This window comes from Phoxinus phoxinus, assembly GCF_949152265.1.
Source record: "Phoxinus phoxinus genome assembly, chromosome: 16".
NCBI lineage: Eukaryota > Metazoa > Chordata > Actinopteri > Cypriniformes > Leuciscidae > Phoxinus > Phoxinus phoxinus.
In genome coordinates this window covers 14,212,445-14,233,739 of record NC_136891.1, presented here as the reverse complement: position 1 = coordinate 14,233,739, position 21,295 = coordinate 14,212,445, and the positions used below count along the sequence as shown (strand labels likewise).

The 21,295-nt window shown below is 38.7% G+C and overlaps 2 protein-coding genes across 4 annotated transcripts in view; one reads left to right on the top strand and one right to left on the bottom strand.

The window, feature by feature from the left end:
- Positions 1–4,132: 4,132 nt before the first annotated feature.
- The window catches only part of pcmt (protein-L-isoaspartate (D-aspartate) O-methyltransferase), a 20,099-nt gene continuing 2,936 nt past the window's right edge, over positions 4,133–21,295 (bottom strand). The window contains exons 2-8 of one of the 2 annotated variants that reach the window (XM_079639071.1): positions 12,322–12,426; positions 11,192–11,223; positions 10,994–11,098; positions 9,839–9,959; positions 9,469–9,554; positions 7,110–7,279; positions 4,133–6,086 (exon numbers count right to left, since the gene is read on the bottom strand). In XM_079639071.1, coding sequence (XP_079495197.1) covers positions 6,074–6,086; positions 7,110–7,279; positions 9,469–9,554; positions 9,839–9,959; positions 10,994–11,098; positions 11,192–11,223; positions 12,322–12,426 — 632 coding nt within the window. In that variant the 3' untranslated portion in view covers positions 4,133–6,073. Of the gene's footprint in view, positions 6,087–7,062; positions 7,280–9,468; positions 9,555–9,838; positions 9,960–10,993; positions 11,099–11,191; positions 11,224–12,321; positions 12,427–21,295 lie in introns of both variants that reach the window. The other variant, XM_079639072.1, reaches the window with a different exon arrangement.
- LOC307012415 (uncharacterized protein) lies at positions 13,058–21,091 on the top strand. 2 transcript variants are annotated; one of them, XM_079639065.1, is made up of 22 exons: positions 13,058–13,245; positions 13,520–13,691; positions 14,112–15,605; positions 15,677–15,816; positions 15,909–16,113; positions 16,296–16,400; positions 16,487–16,680; positions 16,761–16,902; positions 17,008–17,649; positions 17,796–17,888; positions 18,041–18,130; positions 18,236–18,315; positions 18,404–18,520; positions 18,638–18,685; positions 18,774–18,857; positions 18,945–19,010; positions 19,480–19,531; positions 19,642–19,695; positions 19,803–19,847; positions 19,936–20,000; positions 20,072–20,135; positions 20,326–21,091. In XM_079639065.1, the coding sequence occupies exons 1-17, from the start codon at positions 13,204–13,206 to the stop codon at positions 19,480–19,482; spliced, it is 3,717 nt and encodes a 1,238-aa protein (XP_079495191.1). In that variant the 5' UTR covers positions 13,058–13,203; the 3' UTR covers positions 19,483–19,531; positions 19,642–19,695; positions 19,803–19,847; positions 19,936–20,000; positions 20,072–20,135; positions 20,326–21,091. The 2 variants fall into 2 exon arrangements, with proteins under 2 accessions (XP_079495191.1, XP_079495192.1); XM_079639066.1 differs by lacking the exon at positions 19,936–20,000 and having other exon boundaries at positions 17,212–17,649.

The following is a 21,295-nucleotide window of genomic DNA, read 5'->3' as shown; positions in this document are numbered from 1 at the left end:
AAGTATGGAATACAGTGACTTAGTGTTACCTCTATTGGAGTTAATTAGACCAGAGTAATAATGTGATTTGGTTAGTGCGATTGAGTCCTTGTAATGGGATATATGAGCTTTATGCATTTATTTATGGATAGTAAGACCGGTTTTCCTGTAAAGGCGCTCAAGCAGTCTGGATTTAGTTTTCAGAGTCCGGAGTTGAGGGGTGAACCAGGGAGCTGACTGAGTGAAAGAAACAGAACGAGTTTTAACTGGAGCAAGGGAGTTTAAAATAAGAGCTAATTGATCATTATAGTGAGTAACCAGGTCATCCGGTAAGGAGTTATTGACCAGCAGGGGAATATTATCAATGCAGGAGGAGAGAGTATCAGGATTAATGTCCTTGATATTCCTGTAGGAGATAGACCGGGTTGGTTTGGTAGAGGAGAGCTGAAGTGTAACACTAAAAGAAATAAAAAAGTGATCAGTGATAAGGAGATTGTCAACTGCACAGTTAAGAGGAGTAAGTCCAGAGCAGCACAGTAAATCCAGGCAGTGGCCTTTGAAATGAGTTGCACAGTTAATGTATTGACTAAATCCAAAGCTGTCCAGACAAGATAAGAAGTCTTTGGTGAGAAGAAGATTGCTATTGTCCAGATGTATGTTAAAATCCCCAAGCACTATTACATTAGATGAAAGTGTAGATAAGTGAGTGAGCAAAGTCGAAAATTCAAGCAAAAAATCCTTGTGTGGCTTAGGGGGACGGTAAACTGATGTAATGATCGTTGGAGTTGGTCCTTGTAATTTAAAAACCAAAAACTCGAATGAATTAAAATCAGGAACAGACACCGGCAAGACTTTCCATTTCTCGCGATGGATTATCGCGAAACCTCCTCCGTGAGAACCGCGTGGTTTGCAAAGGTAAACAAACCCCGGAGGAGTAGCGTCATTCATTTGGGAAAAGTCATTTGGCTGTTGCCAGGTTTCAGATAAACACATAAAATCAAGGTCACGATCATTAATGAGATCGTGGATGAAATGACCCTTTCCATTGAGAGAACGGATATTGAGGAAGCCGAGGTTGACGGTAGTGTTGCCACATCCATACGTGGTATTAGCCGACCTGGCTAGGCTGGCCAGCGAGGAATGATCAGCTGCCCGGCTGGAATTCCTGTGAGGACGACGGCGAGAAGTGGACCAGAAGGATTTAATTGCAGTGGAGTTTCCATAGTGAAAGTTCCTACGTGACCCGCGGTGGATGTATCTCCGGCGGAAAGGTTGAACGATGTTCATATCGGGATGTAGTGGAGCCGATCGAGATCCAGGTAGATGGCGAATCCAGAGGAGATCGGCGACTGTATACTGGTACAGACCAGCAACAGGTTGGTGGAGGATTATTGATAGAGTCCAGATGAGTGCAAACCAAACGTAAATAGCGTTGGTCCACATGGTAAACAGTTTCAGGAGCAGAGCAGAGTAGAAGCCAGAGATAGATACGTGTTCTCTCACTAAGCATTAATGGTTGGATGAGTGAAAATCCATAATCCAGTAATACAAGTAGATAATCAAAGCTTTAAAACATAAAAAATTCACCGGTGAGTAGCGGCAGCTAAACGCGCCAGCGTGCACTCAAACCGGACCCACAGTTCCTTTTTTGTTAGCTATTGCTACTGCGAAACGGGTCAGTGAGTTGCACGCGCTGTCTGTTAGCGAACTGTGCTTGCGTTGGTTACCGGATGACTCCGGGGTGGTTCTACGACCCAATCCTTCTTTTCTTCCGAAGGTCCTTCTTCCTCAGTTCATAAATCAGCACATTGAACTGGCGTCTTTTCAGACTTCTTCAGGGTCTGATTCAAGTGCCCAACTTTTGTGTCCTGTATTAGTATTATGTGAACTCTACTGTTCAATTTAGACAGTCGGACCAGTTATTTGTCTGCTATGGTGGTGCAAAGAAAGGTGCTCCAGTGTCGAAGCAGAGGTTGTCGAACTGGATAGTAGAGACCATTACACTGGCTTACAAGGCAGCAGGGAGACACTGCCTCTGGCGGTCAGTAAGAATGAAACAGAACGCTAGTTACGCATGTAACTGTGGTTCTGTGAATTCTGGATGACCGCCAGAGTTCTCAGTCACTCGGAATGCGCGAGAAAGGCGTACCGAGGTAGAGTGATGAGCTACTGTAGCCTATAAACGTCCAGGGCTCAGCATACGTCACGCCACGTGACTTTGTTGGTATATTCTCTCGACCTATCTAGCTGGCGCTGCGATAATCCAGTGTTTACACTGCCTCTGGCGGTCATCCAGAATTCACAGAACCACAGTTACAAGCGTAACTAGCGTTTTCTCTTCTTATTACAGTTCCTTAATGTGTAATTTGTTTATATATAGTTTTGTGGAACACTACATTTGATTTTTGCTTGTTTGATCTTCACAGATAGCCTACGATAGTGGCAGCGATCTGAAATACTCAAGGCATTCTGACAAAAGAAAACAAATGACCAGAGAAGCATTTTGAATTCTCAACATCTCATGTCCAATAAAGAATTAATAAAATAGTTCTGTTGATGAGTGGGTCTGTTGAAAAATCATAACAGAGATGATCATGTCAAAGAATACAGATTTTTGTGCATTTTGAAGTCTCCAAGAATCAGGTCTCTGACCAGTGTCGTTGAGAAATGAATAAGCACTTTAAATGAGTGAATAAATATATGGACATGAGACAAAGTGATGTAGGTTTCTCGATTTCTTGAAACTTTATACTGTATGATATAATGAAAATTCTACTTATCTATGGAGAAAATGTTGCCTGGGAAAACCCAGACCACTCTCAGTTGTAACTGAGTAAGGGTCTGGCAAAGCTCCATAGACAATTCATTTCCACAGGGGCGTCACCAACGGACGTCGGATAGATCTAAAACCAATCAGAGCGATGAATGTCATGACGTATGCAGAGCGACGGAGAAACATCTCGAGACTCTCAGCAATTCTCTGTTTGTGTTAACGAAAATGACAATTTTAAATCACTTGAAACAGACGCGATAGCTGATTCGAACGAGTGATGTTGTGATGTTCCACGGCGGCATCCATCCCTGTAATGTACAAAATCTGCGTTACCGTCTCTGCTCTGTCGTCATCGTGTAAAGCCCGCCCCAACGTTTCTGATTGGTGCCGCGATTTCTACGGATTGGAAATGGGTTTCAATGGGCTCTTTGCCAGACCCACTTGCAGAGCAAATCTAAATTTGCCGGAAGTGGTCTGGGTTTTCCCAGGCTAGAGAAAATGGGATTTTATTTCTGGATCCCCACTGCTCAGGTTCAAAACACCCTGAAGGAACACGTGAAGCCATGAAAACTGAATCACAATGGGTCAGATGAAGTAGCATAACCAGCGCTAAAATTGTGTGAAAGAAGAGTCGAGAATGAACCGATCATTGCTTAGCAGCGAGTTTATTGGTTAAAGCACTGTTTGTGCGTGCAGGTAACACACAAACATGCACAGAGAATTGCCATTGAAAACCGCTTACAATCAAAATGACCACTGAAGGTTTAGCTCAATCCTGTAAGCAAGAGTGTATCTGAGTGGGACTTGCTGCACACGACAGATAATAGAGACGAGCATATTTTGAGTTCTGCAGTGATGTGAAGCACATTTCATAAGAGTGAGCAGTAAGCATCGCTACATGTGCACCAAACTCTGCTCATATCATCCCAAACCTGCTGATTTTCTTGCTTCTGTGAAATTCACAATGAGATGTAGGCAGAATGTCCAAGCTTCTGAGGATTTTACATAGCCTGCGTGATTATTGCTGGCAAGCTCAAATGACAAAAAACAGGGTTTCTGCAGGCCTGAATTCACCCTTACACAAAACAATCAGGCCTTAAATTAGAGCAAAAAGGTCATGGCATTAAATGTTGCATGCATTGCAAACAAATAAATATCTTCCTCTGTCCTGTTTTCCAATATAAATATATAAACATCTTGAGATGCAAATGTAAAAAGTTTATGCTTAAAACAAGAACAAATATCTGAGTTATGAAATATCCCTTTGAACAAAGTTGATTTTTCTGAGCCCATTGGAAGATATTTGTTCTTGTTTTAATCATAAACACTTCATTTTGATCAATTTCACAGAAAACAAGACTTCATATTTTTTTTTGTCAATTTGAATCTCAAGTTAATGCATCTTGATTTAAGAACCTTTAGACATTTGTTCTGGAAAACAAGACAAATATGCTGATGAAGAACATCGTTTTTGTGCATCAGCGTCATCAGAAGGTACAGTAACAGATATTAATATATTCAAGTGGTTGGGAGAAGAGCGATTCAAGTTAGTTTTGCTTTGTAAAAATGAATTAAAAAGTAACGGGTATCTTTTGGAAGTTGTAATTTCAAACTCTGGAGTGTTGCTAACAGAACGCATTGAGTTTTTCATTTAGAGAACATATTGATGTTCTCTACCAGGTCTTCAATTTACCTTCATAAAACCTGCAGAAACCCTGAAAAAGTACCACAAAAGCAACCCATACAAATCATGCGCAATAATCCAAGTCTTCCAAAGACTCTCAACACGTTTATCACACTTGCCAAGAGCACGAGAACCAGTGTTGTCTGGGGTCAACAGCATCAAATTGGGTATGACTTAAGGCTGCAATTTTGAATTTAACACAAGCTTTTAAAAGCTTAAAGGGATAGTTCACCCAAAAATGAAAATCCTGTTATCATTTACTCCCCTGGTGTTGATCATACAGGTTTGCAAAAACTTGAGTAAATGATGACAGAATTTTCATTTTTGGGTGAACTATCCCTTTAACAGTATAAAACATCACCCACTTTCATCATGTGGAAAAGCATCTCCTTATTGTTTCACAGAACAGAAAATAAATCATGACAAAATAGTTATTTCAGGTGAACAACCCCTTTGCGCTCTGAAGTTGATCTCTAAAATTGTCATTTATACGTGTAGGCTAAACTAGTTCAGACTGTAAAGTCTGATTAGAATAGTTTTTACAAATGCCTTGTAAAACACTCACTGCAAAATTCCAATGAACGCACACCTGAACGCTGACCAGTTTAGTAATGTTGCAGTGTTGCTTGGCAACCGTAAACAGCTTAAAGTTATAGCTAATGGACTAAATTACCAGCCAGAAGAGTTGCTTTTCTTTTTACATTGTTATAATTATTAAATGTAGCTATTTATTGAACATTGGTGTCTTTTACAATATTGCTGCTGCCTCTATAAACACAATTTGTACATTCTGTTGTCTGGAATACCTGATTGTGATTGAATAATGGCAGCATTCGGTGATTTGAACATATGTTTTAGTAATGACGCTAAAGTGAATAATTGATCCAGACAACCAATTTTTCATATTCTAAACTTTCTTCACAAATTAAAATAATTTCAACTTTCAATACATCGTTTCCATTTATTATATATTATATTCTGCTATAATGACCAGCTGACTGCACATTATCCCACACTAAGCCAATCGAGACTGTGTTACACTGATTTGACCACGTCAGACCAAACATCCCATAACCGTGGTAAAATCCTTCTAACATGGCCTCTCGTGGCTTATCGCTCCACTCTTAGCATCCTTAGACAGAATTATCCAGTGGTTTATTCTGCCCGGGCAGCACATGCTTCAGCTGAAAACACAAGCCGCTACTATTGAAATGGATTTGTAGAGCAAAGAGATCCCTGCACAGTATGTAGCAGTGAATTATGTTTTAATAACAGGCTGGATTCAGCACAACGGCCGACCCTGTGTTGTGTTTACAATACGCTGAGATACACGAACAATCCAACTGACTGTAATACTGAAGTCATCACAAGAATCAAAAAGAAAAACAAACAAAAAACTGCATTCACGCAATTCTCAAACTGCAGGCATGAAAATCTCAGCACAAGCCCAATTCCACTTTTTTTCCTTTTTAAATAAAAGAATCTGATCAATACATCCATCTTTCATGACCGTCAGACTGTAAAGGTTATGGAAATTAAGCATTTATAAATGCTCTCCTCAGTGAAGTCCATTTGTGTGTGTGTGTGTGTGTGTGTGTGTGTGTGTGTAGTGTGATGAGTATTGCCAGGTCATCCTTTCAAAGTTCATCCCTATAAAAAAAGAAAAAACAAAGAAAATAAAGTTACTATGGACATCAAAGATACACAACACATCACCACTTAAATGTGCATACTGTAAAAAAACAACTCGTGCAAAAATAAGTTTCGGCAATCTTGAAGATATCAAAGTATAGGCTGTTCAAACTGCAAGCGATTAGTTTTTCAAATCCGATCTTTAGGACTGATAGTCTGCACTTTGCCTCTGATGATAAAGAGTTGTGCAGGCATGACATCACTTTGTAGGCCGAACCGAGTTGCATTTGAGCACTTCCGGTTCCATCGTCCCGAACTCAATGGGTCTTTTGAATGGGTTTTGTTTAAATGGCTGAAATAAGGTCTGTGGTGAACACAAGCTCAAGATACTTTCACGTTTTATTCTACAACATAAAATACATCAGTATTACCCCACTCGTGATGTTTTGAAGCGGTTACGTGTGTTAAAAAAGGTGGTTGCTAACAAGCGTCTAAATGTGACACGAGTCTGTCGAGGAGATTAAACATCACGCTGAACATGTAAACTCAAGTCTCAAATTGTAACAACACTATAATCAATTCAGTTAAAATCTAACTGATTTCAGGAATGACTTTTGAGGCACTGAGTTTTAATTGATGTCATGGTTGGGTTAAAGTGTTAAAGCTGCCAATACTATATTTCATGAAAAAATTGGATTTGAGCCACCAGACTGAACAAAGCAATAACGGCAAGTCTAAACAGGTTTTGATGTGTTCATGCTTTCACGTCTCATCATTCAGAAAGCATTATTGAGGGGGAAAAAACTAAAACAAACTCAAGCTCATTCCAGCAGTAATTTAAAACATTATAATGTGGTTTATGGTCAATTCAGGCTGGAGGGTTAAAGTAAAAAAAAGAAGAAAGCAAACTGCAGCTGTTCATCATGGCATGGAGCAGCAAAACAGATGTCAGGCGGCAAACGCTCTGTCTGCTGCCCCGGCCCACACGTTTCACCTGTGCCCTAGAAGAGAGAGGGGACAGAGGACAGAAGTCACTTCCACCTTGACCACTGCTTGTCTTTGTCTGTTAAAGGCACGTAGATCACGCCCATCAGTGGCTTCATTTTGGTACTGCCATCCTCCAGCTTGTCATACTGCTCCAGCATCTGGTTCCCTCCCGCGGGGCCGACGGGCAGGATCAGACGCCCGCCTGGCTTCAGCTGGTCCAACAACTGCAACACACACACACACACACATGAGAATCTCACCGACCCTCTCAAGAACACGTCATACTTCACCCTAAAATCATAAGAAAGAAATATATGCATGACACTGATGTAAAACTAATGAGAATCACTTCTAAGTAATTCGACTCGGCGGCCATCTTTGAAACGCCTCTCACGCAGCTGTTTGTCATGCAAGTACAGCTCTTGAATCTCTTTGAATGGGGAAACATCAAATTCTCCAAATCAGGTAACCAAGCTTATGATTAAATTTAATATTTCAAATCAAGTTAATTCGCGGTGACTTTACCGATCAGTGATCGGCTCTTATTTAGAAGGGACTTATTCCACCTAATTGCGCATTGCAGTTTCTCCCATTCATAGTAATACGAGTGCATGGTCTTTCTATATCTAAAGTCTTTAGATTACATTTCTTATTGAAATCACCAATGAAATCTGACAACAACTATGTCATAAACGTTGATTCTTCACGCTCAAATAATGAAAAAAAAGAAGCAGCATTTTTAAGGCTGGACCAGCCAATGCGTATGCATAGTCATTAGCAAGTCTCAAAACAATGACTGTTTCTATAGCAAGCGGAGCTTCTAACGGAAGCTGCAGTGATGCGATGACTTTACCAATCAGTGATTGGCTCTTTTATTTCAAAGACTTATTCCACCATGTCAGACACTGCACTTTCTCCCATTTATGGTAATAAGAGTGGCCTGTCTTTCTAAATTTAAAGTCTTTAGTATAATTACCATGTCCAAATACCCACACTTGCGGTCTTGGCCACTTGAGAGCGCGTGCACGCGACAGGAAGTGCGCGAGGCTAAGCGTATCCCATCATGCATTATGTTCGGGAACTCTCTTGCCCCGAAATTGCGTGATGTCGAGGAAGACATTCTACTGTAATTTAAATGAATTAGATATTACATCTGGTAGTAAAATAAAGTGTTGCACATTTTATTGGAGCAAAGATGAGTAGACTATCTATGTGTGTTTTGTAAAACCTCACTTAATTAGCGGCACCACAATTTTAACATTTTATCTTCTGTTAGTTACACAGCAACTACTGAACAGACATTTAGAAGTTTATTTTAAAGCGCAAAATATTGAAAATAAAATAAAGCTCTGTAAACACTTGAATTTTCTGCAAGACTTTGCAGTCTTTACACCTACTTGAACACTTGGGCCAAATACAGGAAATACGTAATGCAAGTACACAACTGGTCAAGTGCAAAAGACCACAAGTGTGGGTATTTGAACAGGGCACTTGTATCCCGAGTGCACTTCAGTGTCGCCCTGTAATGACGTCTCATCATGGATCATGCTGATCGCCCACACCTGTGCTTCATTGAGAGGAGAGAATATAAGCAGAGCAAGAGAAGGAAAGGGTGAGCTAGTTCTCCACTGCAGCAAATGCTAATAGTGTTCTCTCTGTCTCTGCTTCTCCAGATTCAAGTGAGGATTGACCGATCAGCACTGGAAAGCCACAGAACTTTTCCTGCACATCACTTTATCCACCCTTGAGCACAGAACTTTATTGTTCAGTGAACACCCTCCATTGCGTGCACTGCAAATCAGTTTGGGTTGTGTCCTCATTCAACCCTCCACAAATGGGAATTACAAAAAAAGTCACATATCTGCAGGTGTTACAAAATAGAAATTGAGGAAATATGTGCTTAATTGTCATGAAAAAAAGAAAAGAAATCACAAAGTCGAAAATCTTAATGGTCCTAAACAAGGCTTAATATCCTTGATGCAAAATATAATTCCTTTTTTTATTTCGGGGTGGATTAATGTGGACATGGATGTGTTTTCTTTAAATTCAACCACACAGAACAAGACAGAAACCCATCGATTTCAAACAGAAATAAACTCGCGTTTAGAACATTTTTGGCATACGCTACACCTTAAAGGGATAGTTCACCCAAAAATGAACACTAATTATTCTCCAAACCTGTTAAACATCCTAAAACAGGAAAACTAAACGAACAGAAATATTTTTGGAGTGGAAGTTTTGTAAAAAAAAACTGTGTTCTAAAGATGAAAAAAGACAGAACATGTCTCCGATGCAGGGTGAATAAATGATGACAGAATTTTAACATGTGGGTGATTTACTCCTTTAAAGTTCCTGCTTAAGGTGCAAAAATGTCTTGGTATCAAAGTGTATTTGTGATTCAAAGGAAACATACTGCTTGTGGCACTGTGGGCGCTGCGGCTCCGACATGTATGGCGTCATAAGGTGCTTCTTCTGGAAGGCCCATTCTTCCATCTCCAACTGCGCACACACACACACACACAGTATTACACAACACCACAGCTGAGCCCATATAACGGTTCTGTTCTGTCCCTATAGTGTACTGCCTCCCTCTGAATATAACAAACTTACATTTAAACAGAAAAAAACCCCACACAGTATTAACTGTGTTAATAGTTGTGAACTGCCAATCAATATCAGTCAGAAATTAAATATTTCTGCATATCTAAAAAATGAACACATTATAAAGAACACAATGTAAACCAGCCAAAAACAATTGTGAGAGACCAAAGATGTGGACAAACCGAGGAGTCTGATTCTCCCTGAAGAGATCAAACTAGGGTCGTCCTTCTTTACATTAGTTTCTGAATCTTCCACCAGCTCCTTTATATGATCAATGCCAATCACCTTCCCCGTCGGCCCGACCTGTAACACACCACAACACATCCGCTGTAGTGCACACATACCATGCGTATACAAAAACTGCCAGAAGTAAATACATGTAGGCATGAAATACATACACAATATTCATCAATATCTAATAGTAGAATTATTAAATTTTTACATGAATCCCTTTCCCACTGCAGGAACTTTAAAGGAACTACTAAAAATTAAAAAAAATTGGTCTAGACAGACATACATGATGAACAAACCAGAGTCACCAGCGTCCATATGTAAACCTGTTGTAGTTGTTAGTTACTTAGAGGATTGGGATTTTTTTATACCACTAAATTTGGAGAGGCATTCCAACAAGAATTTGTTGGAATTGAAGTTCAGTTCAAGCTTTATCAAGAGTTTACTCGATGGAGCAAATCCAGAGAGAATTAGCCAGCGTGCAGCGACTGTGGTTTCAGCAGCGGTGCCTGTAACTCTGATCGTTTTGTTATTAAACAAGTTAAAGGGATAGTTCACCCAAAAATGAAAATTAGCCTGTGATTTACTCACCCTCAAGCCACCCTAAGGTTCGTCTAAGAAAAATATCCATATTTAATATGTTAAATAACTAGCTTCCGGCAGACGGCCAACACAAGTCGACTTACGCCAAAAGAGTAACACTCTGACTCTGCAACCCTATATCATTTTGTTAAGTTTTTGCAATTGTATCACGTGTAGAAACAACAAAAACGTGGTTCAGGAACTACATACACAAATATGTATTTATATTTATTTGTATGTACTTGTAATAATAAATATAGCAAAATGAAAGCAAAAAGGACTAACCCAACAAGTATAAATAAATGAAAGAATAAAGAATGAATAAACTCATCGGTCAGAACTTAATTCTCTGAAAACCTAATAATTTTAGGTCTCTCCATGTGTTCATTTATTTTTGCAGGTTTGCGCACACACACACACACGCACGCACACACGCACACACGCACACACACACTAATTTATATGCTATGACTGTTTGCATTCCATTCCAATTCATTTAACAGGATGGAAATGAAGTGACTAACCATTCTGGCGAAGCAGACGGACAGGATTCCCGAGCCGGATCCCACATCCAGAGCCTTTGCTCCCTCATACAGGTGATCGTGGAGGAGCTCTAGAGCGTATGCGTGCTACAGCACACAGATGAGGGGTCATCAGCACCTCAAAAAGGCCAACGACGGCTATTACAGATCAGTATAACTCACAAAAGCAGTTTCACTTACCATATGTGGTGCACTGATAGTTGCTTGGTAACCTGTACGAAATTACAAAACAGACCTTCATGCCAAAAAGAAAACACATCAACAGAATCAACCTGTCATCAGACTATACAAATCAATAACCCGACAACCACGTCGTTACCAAGACTTTATTAATAAATCAGGTTATTTCACCGTGGTGACGTCAAAACGTAATAATTTGCACATCTGTCTCTGAATAATTCATTTGTTATGTCGGTTGTGATGTTAAATAAAGCATTAAAAACTGAAGAAGAGTATTGCTACATGTCAGCGGGAAACCTACGGCTCATATATTATCATATATTACTCTCATGAGATTTCAAGAAAAGAGTGTGATCAAGAAAAAGTGAGTATAGACACATTGAGTGAGTTTACATGCACGCTCTTAACCCGATTATGCTTAATAAGCCCACAATGCACTTGATCATGTAAAAGAGTTGACCCGTTTTCCTATATCGGGAGGAGGTCATAAACGCATAGACTGATCGCCACAGCTGGGCTTTTGCCCCTTACGGCGATTTCGCCCAGCATGCAAACGCATTAACCTGCTTTCTGTTTTGAAAAACGCTGTTTGAAATTTGGTCGGACAGACACAACAACAAACGTGTAGCCAATCAGTATTAGGGGGCGTATGGCGGTGGAGGGGAGAGAACGAGCAAATTCTCTGGGAGATCTGAAGAAAGAGAGATGGCCGAGAGACATTACAAATGAAGGGTTATGTCTGGGCAAGAGCTTTAGGACTTGTGTTAATATTAGCAAAGCTTTACAGCACTGGAGAGACCTAAGCGGGAAGGCCTGAAAACAGACGCAGAGGATTCGCTCCACATGTGAATGGTTTGGGGGTCATTTGTCTGGTGCTGTTGTGCTGTTGGCAACTAACAACCAACTCTTGTTTGTATTTACTTGTGTATGTATGTTCATTTTTTGTGCTTCCTTCTTATTTTGTTGCACTTCTGCTTCGATAAATAGACATCCACTCTTGCGTTGAGTGTGTAACGGAGACCAGCTAGTGAGAGTTGTGCAGGCTGACAACTGCTAGAGAACGCAGTGTGTGTGTGTGTGCAATACAGCTGTGTCAACAAAATGATAATTCTGTCTGGACTTGAACTTACCTATAGATTGTGGTGAGTCCATATATGGATTACATCTGGAGAAATGAGAACGGTCTGTGGCCAACATAACTTCATATACACGGTCCGATTTAATGATCCCATTCTCTGGGGAAAAAACACAAACATATAGGTTATATAGCTTTATACCCGTTTAATATGCATAATTGTGTATGCGTACTGTACAAGCTTTTTTCAAGATCGCTTCCAAGAGATTTCCAGTGGGACTCATGCAGCTCCAGTGCAGCTTCACAACACTTGGTGATGGTGCGAACAACATTCTTCAAAATATCTCCTTTTGCGTTCCACGGAAGAAAGTTCTTGATCTGATCTCAGTCATTCATTTATTCATTCACTCGCGGTATCGGAAATACTGGAGCAACAAAACCGTGCGGCATGCCAGTAATCCTACGCTGGTATTCAATACATACATGCTATTAATAACAGTCTGAGCCTATTTGAATATAGTAAATACTACACATTTACACTCACAGACAGAAGTTCTGAGAACTTAATATATATTGATTTAACTTAAAAAGCACCTATTATGCCCCTTTTCACAAGATGTAAAATAAGTATCTGATGTCCCCAGAGTGTGTATGTGAAGTTTTAGCTCAAATTACCCCCACAGATAATAAAAAATTTTTACAGCATGTTTAAATTGTCATTTTTGGGGGGTTGAGAAAAACGGAGATAGGTCTGACTGCAGAACCGCAGAACCATGACGTCATGACAGTGTGAGGATGACAGCGCCAGCCTGACAGTCTGAGGCCGGAAGTGGGCGGGGTAGAAGTCTGATGCCGGAAGTGTACGGAGTTTATGTTTAGACATGTGTTACTATGGGTTTAGAGACCAGTCTATGGTTACACAGTAAATTGTTGAAATATGGCGGAGCACACTGTAAAAAAAGAAAAAGAGGAGAAAGAGGTAGGTTCTTTGATGGATGCAACAAACTTAACGTTATAACGTTAAGCTTAACTATACCAAACGGCTCTGTACTGAACTGTTTTTTAAACGAAGTATTTTGAAACGAAGTATTTTGTATTATAAGATAATCTTTAACAATAACACAGTATCACTTTGTTGGATTATATATTGATGGTTTGTGATTTAATTTGTTAAACTGGCGTGGCATTTTACAATATTTGTTACATTTTATGACCATGAAAATTGCATTAATTGTATTTTATTTCACCTATAGAAGCACATAACGATTCAGAGAGGGTCAGCGGTACCACATCTGAACCAATGCACAACATGTTGCACAAATTATCACTGCCCATTTTGTGATGCCAGTATCTTCAAACCAACAAGACTGGACAAATTGACCAATCATATGAAAGTCCACGTAAAAAAGGCTGTTGTTCATGGAGGTATGAACATATTGAGTTATTTTTTAATATACAGTGGCAATAGATATTATTTTACATTTATGCACTTTTATCCAAAGCGATTTGCATTACATTTTAAGGTACACATATTTAATAGTATTCCCTTTGGAATTAGTTAGATGTAGATGGTATTCTGCATGATTTAGGCATCAAATATTATTTATTAGCGAGACAGAGAGAGAGAATATTAATATTGTCTTCATTAACGTCTAAAGTTTGCACACTGAAACTTGAGCTAAAAAAAAACAAAGAATTATATATTTGTGTATTTGTATTTTGTTATAGTAATATTTCATGTATATAAATGCATCCCATTAAACATTTAAACCATCAGGGGTAGGTTTGAGTTACACTTTGAAGCACAGGAACTAATTGTTTCCTTTTTTTCCTGTTATATTTCAGATTTCACATTTCACAGATGTGGTTTGGGCTGCAGACAATCTCTGCATTTCCACTGTCTCTATTGTACAGCCACAATTCTGAGGAGAGATGTTTTTCTTAATCATTTAGAATTATGTAAAGAGAAGCCACTGTCCACTAATACTAGTGATACATTTACTGTCCCAGAGGTTGTGACCATACCACCTACTACTGGGACACCATCAGCCTCCAGCAATGTTTGTAACATGCCACCTACTACTGGGACACCATCAGCCTCCAGCAATGTTTGTAACATGCCACCTACTACTGGGACACCATCAGCCTCCAGCAATGTTTGTAACATGCCACCTACTACTGGGACACCATCAGCCTCCAGCAATGTTTGTAACATGCCACCTACTACTGGGACACCATCAGCCTCCAGCAATGTTTGTAACATGCCACCTACTACTGGGACACCATCAGCCTCCAACACAGCATTTAATATGCCAGGCACGGTTCGCGCACGGCCTGTTATTAAACAGAAATGCCCAATCTGCAATAACATCATGAATAAAAAAAATATAAAAAAACATATTGACCGTAAACACACAAAAAATCCAATTCAGGACATTAATGCCAGATTTCACCTTGCAAGCCAATGTGTGGACAAATCAAATGGAATTTACACAGTGCGTAAAGTTGCAGTTGGTCAGAGTAGTCCTCTTCATGTCCAATTCAAAACATGGGGAGAACAACAAAAAGTCTGCTGCGAATCAACCGAATGCCAAGTAAACATGGAAGTAGCACAGAGGAGTGGTATGTTATCCTACCAGTGCATGCATGTCAGATCTGTAAGTTTCTGCACATCCTCAGCTGAAGAAGTCTCTCTAAAGGAAGATGTTTTAACAGAAATGGTGAAAGCAAAATGGTTTGGTGACGAGAAGAAAAACATATGCCTTGCTCGTCAGCAGCTTGCCGTTTCTAGCAGTGTACCACTGTCTGTAGAAACCTCAACTGGCAGCCCTCAAACTAAAAAGTTCATCTCAGTTTTTGAGCCAAATGTGTCCTATTATAGCCGGTTGGGGCGTGTCATTGTTGTTTACAACACCAAATTAAACACATGGCACTGCCCCTGTTCCAAAGTGCGCCGTTCGTGTCCACATAAATACATTGCGAAATGGCATCTATTTCAAACAGACCGTGAGCTTTTTCGTACTGTCTTCAGCAGAGAAGAATCCCCACCCCAAAAGGCTCATTCGCGTTCAGAGGAGAGCAACGTCACAGAAGACCATCCATTGTATCCTCCACATGATCTGGAACTGAAACAAATGGTACAGTACATTCTACAGAACAAGATGATACCTGCTGTCCTACCAGACAATATACGTGCACCATCACTAGGCCAAGACTACCCAAAACATCTTTGTCCAGAAGAAACTGTGTGTCATAGATGCCCAGGTGTTGTCCCCCTTAGTGACCCTATTTTAATTACAAAGAGAGCTAAAATACTCTCCAACTGGTGCATTGTTGAAGGTAGGATGGTGTTATAAATATGCATATGTGCAATGAAATCACTCTGATGTAATACTTTGTTTGAATGATAGAAGTATCAACCTACTGTAAGCAGTGCCCACTGTGTGGAATGTTTTATCGCTACCAAGAGTGGAAAGACCAACTCCACAACTTTAACGACCACATTATCCTTGACATACACTTATGCCTTACCTTAAGAAACCTTCTACAGGTAACTTTCAATTTATCAATGTTCAGTAAGTACAGCATCTTTCAATTTATTCCAGTTTTTACATATATTTTTTTAATATATTTTTTTCTCAGGCCCATACTGCTGTGAGTAGAGCAGTCGAGTTTTTGCAAGATTTGACAGGTCTGAAGTATCCACCAGCAGACACAGTGCTTCATGCATACTTGCACTTTGAGGCCCTTTCTGATCATGAGTACAATTTTTCCTGCATTACTTGTGGAGATCATCCCCCTGTGGTGATCATGGATTTACACAAAAAAGGTGTTTTCCATTTATCAGGTATGACTATTGTGAACCTCTACTTGCTAATTGTGTTTACATTAACATTTATGTAGTTGTCAAATACTTTTATCCAAAGCAACTAAACTTAATTAACATTTTATGTTCATTGTAAAAAAAATTTCTTAATTGTTTTTCTTAGTGTGACCTTATCTTAATCCACAAATGTTTTCACTCTTTAGTAAGTGACATCCAGGGTCCTGCTGAGAATTATGATGGGGAGGTCAACCTGGAAAAGTTTTGGGAGGCCATGTCCTGTGATATGATTGGTCGTGGATTTGTTGCAAGTATGAACACAGTGCTTTATACACTATTGGGAAGCATGTTAAAATGCAACATAATACAATGTGTTTTTTTTTTGTGTGTTTTTTAGGTGGTAGACACAATCCATGTGCGGTATCACCAACATACCATTTTTGGGCTCCATGGATAGGGAAGGCCACACGGCGTTCAGACTCTGTACTAAACACAGAGTTTGACAAGATTCATGTTTCGAAGTCTGTATCTGAAATTTCTGAAATTACGGTTACAGAAGACAGACTCAGAGAAGAACTGTACAAACAAAAGGTAGGGTTTGTTAGTCAAAAACACCCGACTGTGTTGTGTTTTTAATATTACCTTTTTAACAAGACTATATACTTTGTTAGGTTGGGGTCATTCGGAAGTTGTGTAAAGAGTGTGGCTTGGACTCCAATGGATCCCGTAGTGATCTTCTACTGAGGTTGTCGAATGAAATGAAATCCAGACAAATGTACGACAAAATCTTTGACAAAATCTGGGGGGCCTCTGGTAAGTTTAAGTTGACTTGCACATCATATTTTCAATTGCAAAACAAACAAACTAATTTTACACTTTTATTTACTCATTGGATGTGATGCATATATTGTTTTTTAGGAGGCTGGGCAGTGATTATGTGCCCATGTGGGATTGTTTATAGTATTAAATGCAATATCCGAGCTGAGAGCCCTCGAGACTTTGCAGACTTACTATTATCCTGGAAGCATATGCCAAATGTCATAATTTATGACTTTGCACGGGGTCTTGCAACTCACTTGAATTTAAGGTCATCAGAAACGATACCTATCTCTCCATTTGAAGGTCGCTTGGCAGAACCCACTCAATCCAACATTGAATTGGCCAAATGTGGACAGCTTAAAGTGTCGCTACCTTGGCTGAACACTAAGAAAACAGAGCCAGACCTTAATGGTCACCCAGTGACGGGTTCATCGGATCACTATGTGCTGTATGATCGGTTTCATGAAGCCAATACAAAAGACAGCAAAGATGTGTTAAGGAAGCTCACTCTAGTACCTCAATTGGCTGGCAAAGTGAACAGCCAGGTTGCAGAGCAACTCTTTGCAAAGATGAAAAAAAACAACTACTTTTTGAACATGTCTTTGCCATCGACCCATCTCTTTCAAATGAGGAACATAATTCATCACTATAATGAAAAGAAAAACAACAAATTGCTGGAAAGATTAAAGAAGACATTTGGGGGAATGATGGTGAAAAATGTGTACGGACAAGCTGTGTTTGGTAAATTATCTTTTTTATATATTAACTTTCTAATATTTGTAGATAGACATTAAAATATCCTATGTTATAATATTTTAATGGTCCACTAACCACTGAGGAATTGAGTTCAGTACAGTTCAATTTAATATCTGTTAAAATCTCTTCAGCAGGTAATCCTTGTTTCTCTCATGAGGAAGCTGGTGGGATTGATGTTGTGATGGAGGACAATGCTCTGGCTGCTTCAATGGTTACAACTGGTGGTGAGTGTTTTCATTCAGGAGTTAAATGGTGGTAAAACATTTTTTAAACTCTGTAATGTATTTTTATTGTATGTATAAATTATTTCCAAAATGTCTTCCCTGCATCAGAAATGGTTTGGGATATTAAACACTTGTTAAAATCTCTTAAACAGGTAATCCTTGTTTCTCCCATGAGGAAGCTGGTGGGATTGATGTTGTGATGGAGGACAATGCTCTGGCTGCTTCAATGGTTGCAACTGGTGGTGAGTGTTTTCATTCAGGAGTTAAATGGTGGTAAATCATTTTTGAAACTCTGTGGTGTATTTTTGTGTGTATAATTAATTTCCAAAATGTCTTCCCTGCATCAGGAATGGTTTGTGACATTAAAAACCTGTCTCCCAGTAGAAGTTGTTGGGGTTTCCAGCCAAGTGATCGGCAGTTATCAATGGTAATATCGTTTGTTTTATCACACTTTTAATGACACGTTTTGTACACTGAATGTAATTTTGGTCTCTTTATCTTAATCTGTGGTAAAGCTTAACCAGATTTTGAGTAAAAATGACAGAGATGAGACAATTGCTCAAGTTGGAAGCATTAAACTGCAGCGAAAAGATTTTCTGACCTTGGGCCTTAATGCAGCGCTTGAGGCAACAGTAAGTTGAGAAACAATTATTTCAAAAATAGAAAAATGTACCATGTAGCTATTTTTTTTTTTTTTAGTAATTAACTACTGTTATTGGGTAACTAATATATAATATATTTAAAAACAGATTGCAAACAGCTGTCTTGATGTGATCGTCATGGCGGCTAAGGAAAAGGTATTTTTGCCTACCGCTGTATAACTCATGATCACCTGGAGATGTAATTGTGTTTTGTAATGAATGTGCAATTGAATGCTATGCCTAGGGAACAGATGTGTTTGCAGCAAATTCCTATGTTGTAGTTACCTGGCTTCCACCACTTGATTTGGACCCATTTTTATCGTTTCCAGTAAGTCCATCAAGTTGTATTTTATCTAAAACTGGAACAGTTAGAAATGCAGTTACAACAAATGAATGAATCTTATGTTCCCCCAAGGATAACATAGGATCCAAGGATTACATTCTGCTCCCTGCTTGGGTGCCAGGACACTGGATGCTATGTGTATGTTATTCCCTTCATTTTTGGGTGAACTAACTCTTTAAGATTAAAGTGATATTAGGATTCAATATACTAACAACTGTATTTCACAGGTACTGAAGCCTAAAAACCAGGCTATGTATTTTTTTGATTCAATTCACCCCTACGGGATTGGTGACGTAAAATATGTGACTGTCTTCAGGTTGCACTTACATATATAAATAATATGTTCAGAGTTCGCAGTTCAAGGTTTGCTGTTCGAAGTTCGCTGTTCCAAAGTTTGAATTGATGTTCACTTCTGTTTGTTCTTTTGTGCATGATGTTCATTTGCATGATGATCTGCTTGCTATTTTAATATTATCAATTTGAAATGTTGTTTTTGCAATTCACTCAGGGGTCTTTTTTTTTTGCTTATGAATGAATAGACTTGGCTCTTTTGTCCAATTTTTATGGTTATAATATATTTAAACATTTCTGTTTGATTTTGTTGCAGTAAATTGACAAACAGAATCGCTCCAGGACCATGGAAGCTGATCAAGAACAAGGTTAGTTTTATTAGGCTTTCAAAAAACATAAGCTACTTATATAGATTGCGTGTTTTTATGTTTGTCACATCCTTTCCATGAATAACTTAATGATAATTGCATTGTTTTAGAATGTTCCACAACAGTTGACTGGCTCTGTGGACTGTGGGATCTTCATGCTGATGGTGAGAAACAAGGGAAACTTGGAAAAAAAAGTTAGAGAAATCATAAGAATGAAAACATGAAATGGTTGCCTGAACTTGACATATTTTCTTTTTTCTTTTTTTTTCAGTATGCTCTGCACATGGTCTTTGAGGCACCCTTTGATTTTACAGCTGTAAGGCTTTGTTAAAAATATATTTTTAACTAGATATATAATATAATCTATTAAATTGATCTATTAACACTTCCCCTCCTTATGCAAGTTGGATTTTCCTCTTATTCGAAAATGGTGGTGCCTTATTCTCATGGAGAATTTTGCCATCGAAAGGTAACTCTTTTGCTCTCTCAAGTTTTTCTCTGTCTATAAATTTACTTGTCTAAAAAATTTATTTGTCACAGGAGACATGTTGCCGTTGATGTGCAGGAGCCACCTAAATCACAAGATACTGAAATCAGTGACAAGGTATGTTTTTATTGTCTCAAACGGGCACATGAAAGAGCATAATTTCAAAACATTTATTTACATGCATCCTGATTAAACTACAATGTATTGTTGAGGACGCTTCCATTCCCCCCAGGGACAACAGATGTCTTCTCTTGTGAGAATAATTCGTAATAATTATTTGATTTTTATGTACTCTTCTCTCGTGAAGGAACCACAGATAGTCAAAGACCTCAGGACCGCAGTTGGATGGGTGCGGAACAACTGCCACTCTTTCAGAGGTTTTGTGCAAGAGCCATTGTATCTGAACCTAGAGAAGGAAGACCAGGAAGAGGCCCTTCTTAAACTTGATAAGGTGGAAAAGGATGATCTGGAACTGGCTAAAGAACCTTTCATGTTTCGGTTCCAGTTTCAACAGGACATGGAAGTTTTTCTTGCCAAATGCCGTGACGAATGGCACCTCAGGATAAACTCCATGTGTATGGAGTTTTAATTAATTAATTTTTCTCTTGAGAATAATTGTTTGTTAATTGTGTGCCTGTATATCTTTTTATAAGATTTATTTTATTTGGTTTGATTTTGTTTTATATAATTTATTTAGTTTGATTTTGTATTTTTATTTAATTAGAAAAATGTTGTGACGAATGGCACCTCAGCATAAACTCCATGTGTATTGTATGGAGTTTTAATTTATTTATTTTTCTCTTGAAAATTATTGTTTGTTAAATGTGTGCCTGTATACCTTTTTATAAGATTTATTTTATTTGGTTTGATTTTGTTTTATATAATTTATTTATTTAGTTTGAGTTTGTATTTTTATTTAATTAGAAAACAGGTAGTGTGTGATTTATTTGTATATTTCAGAGGAAAAAACTCGTTTTATTGAAATTAATATTTTTTGTGTTTTCAGCATGGTTTTCAGTCCATCATATTATTGTGAATTGTAATTTTCAATTGAATAAAATGTTCAAACTCTTAAGTTTTGTTTTCATTGTAGTATTTATTTTATGTTTTAAGGTTTATTTAACGTATCATATTGTTAATCAATCTTAAATATATATTTTCAATTAAATAGTTTAAAACAAAGGCTTTATAATAACGTTTCCTAAACGCGGAAGTAGCGTAATGCCTTGGCGCGCCCACTTCCGGCCTCAGACTGTCAGGCTGGCGCTGTCATCCTC

What these genes read in the sequence shown, in the direction of transcription:
- LOC307012415 (XM_079639065.1), top strand. Translation starts at nt 13,204, where the DNA reads ATGGCGGAGCACACTGTAAAAAAAGAAAAAGAGGAGAAAGAG. An exon ending in AAAGGCTGTTGTTCATGGAG is followed by an intron (nt 13,692 to 14,111) that starts GTATGAACATAT and finishes GTTATATTTCAG; the next exon opens with ATTTCACATTTCACAGATGT. An exon ending in TTCAATGGTTACAACTGGTG is followed by an intron (nt 17,889 to 18,040) that starts GTGAGTGTTTTC and finishes TCTCTTAAACAG; the next exon opens with GTAATCCTTGTTTCTCCCAT.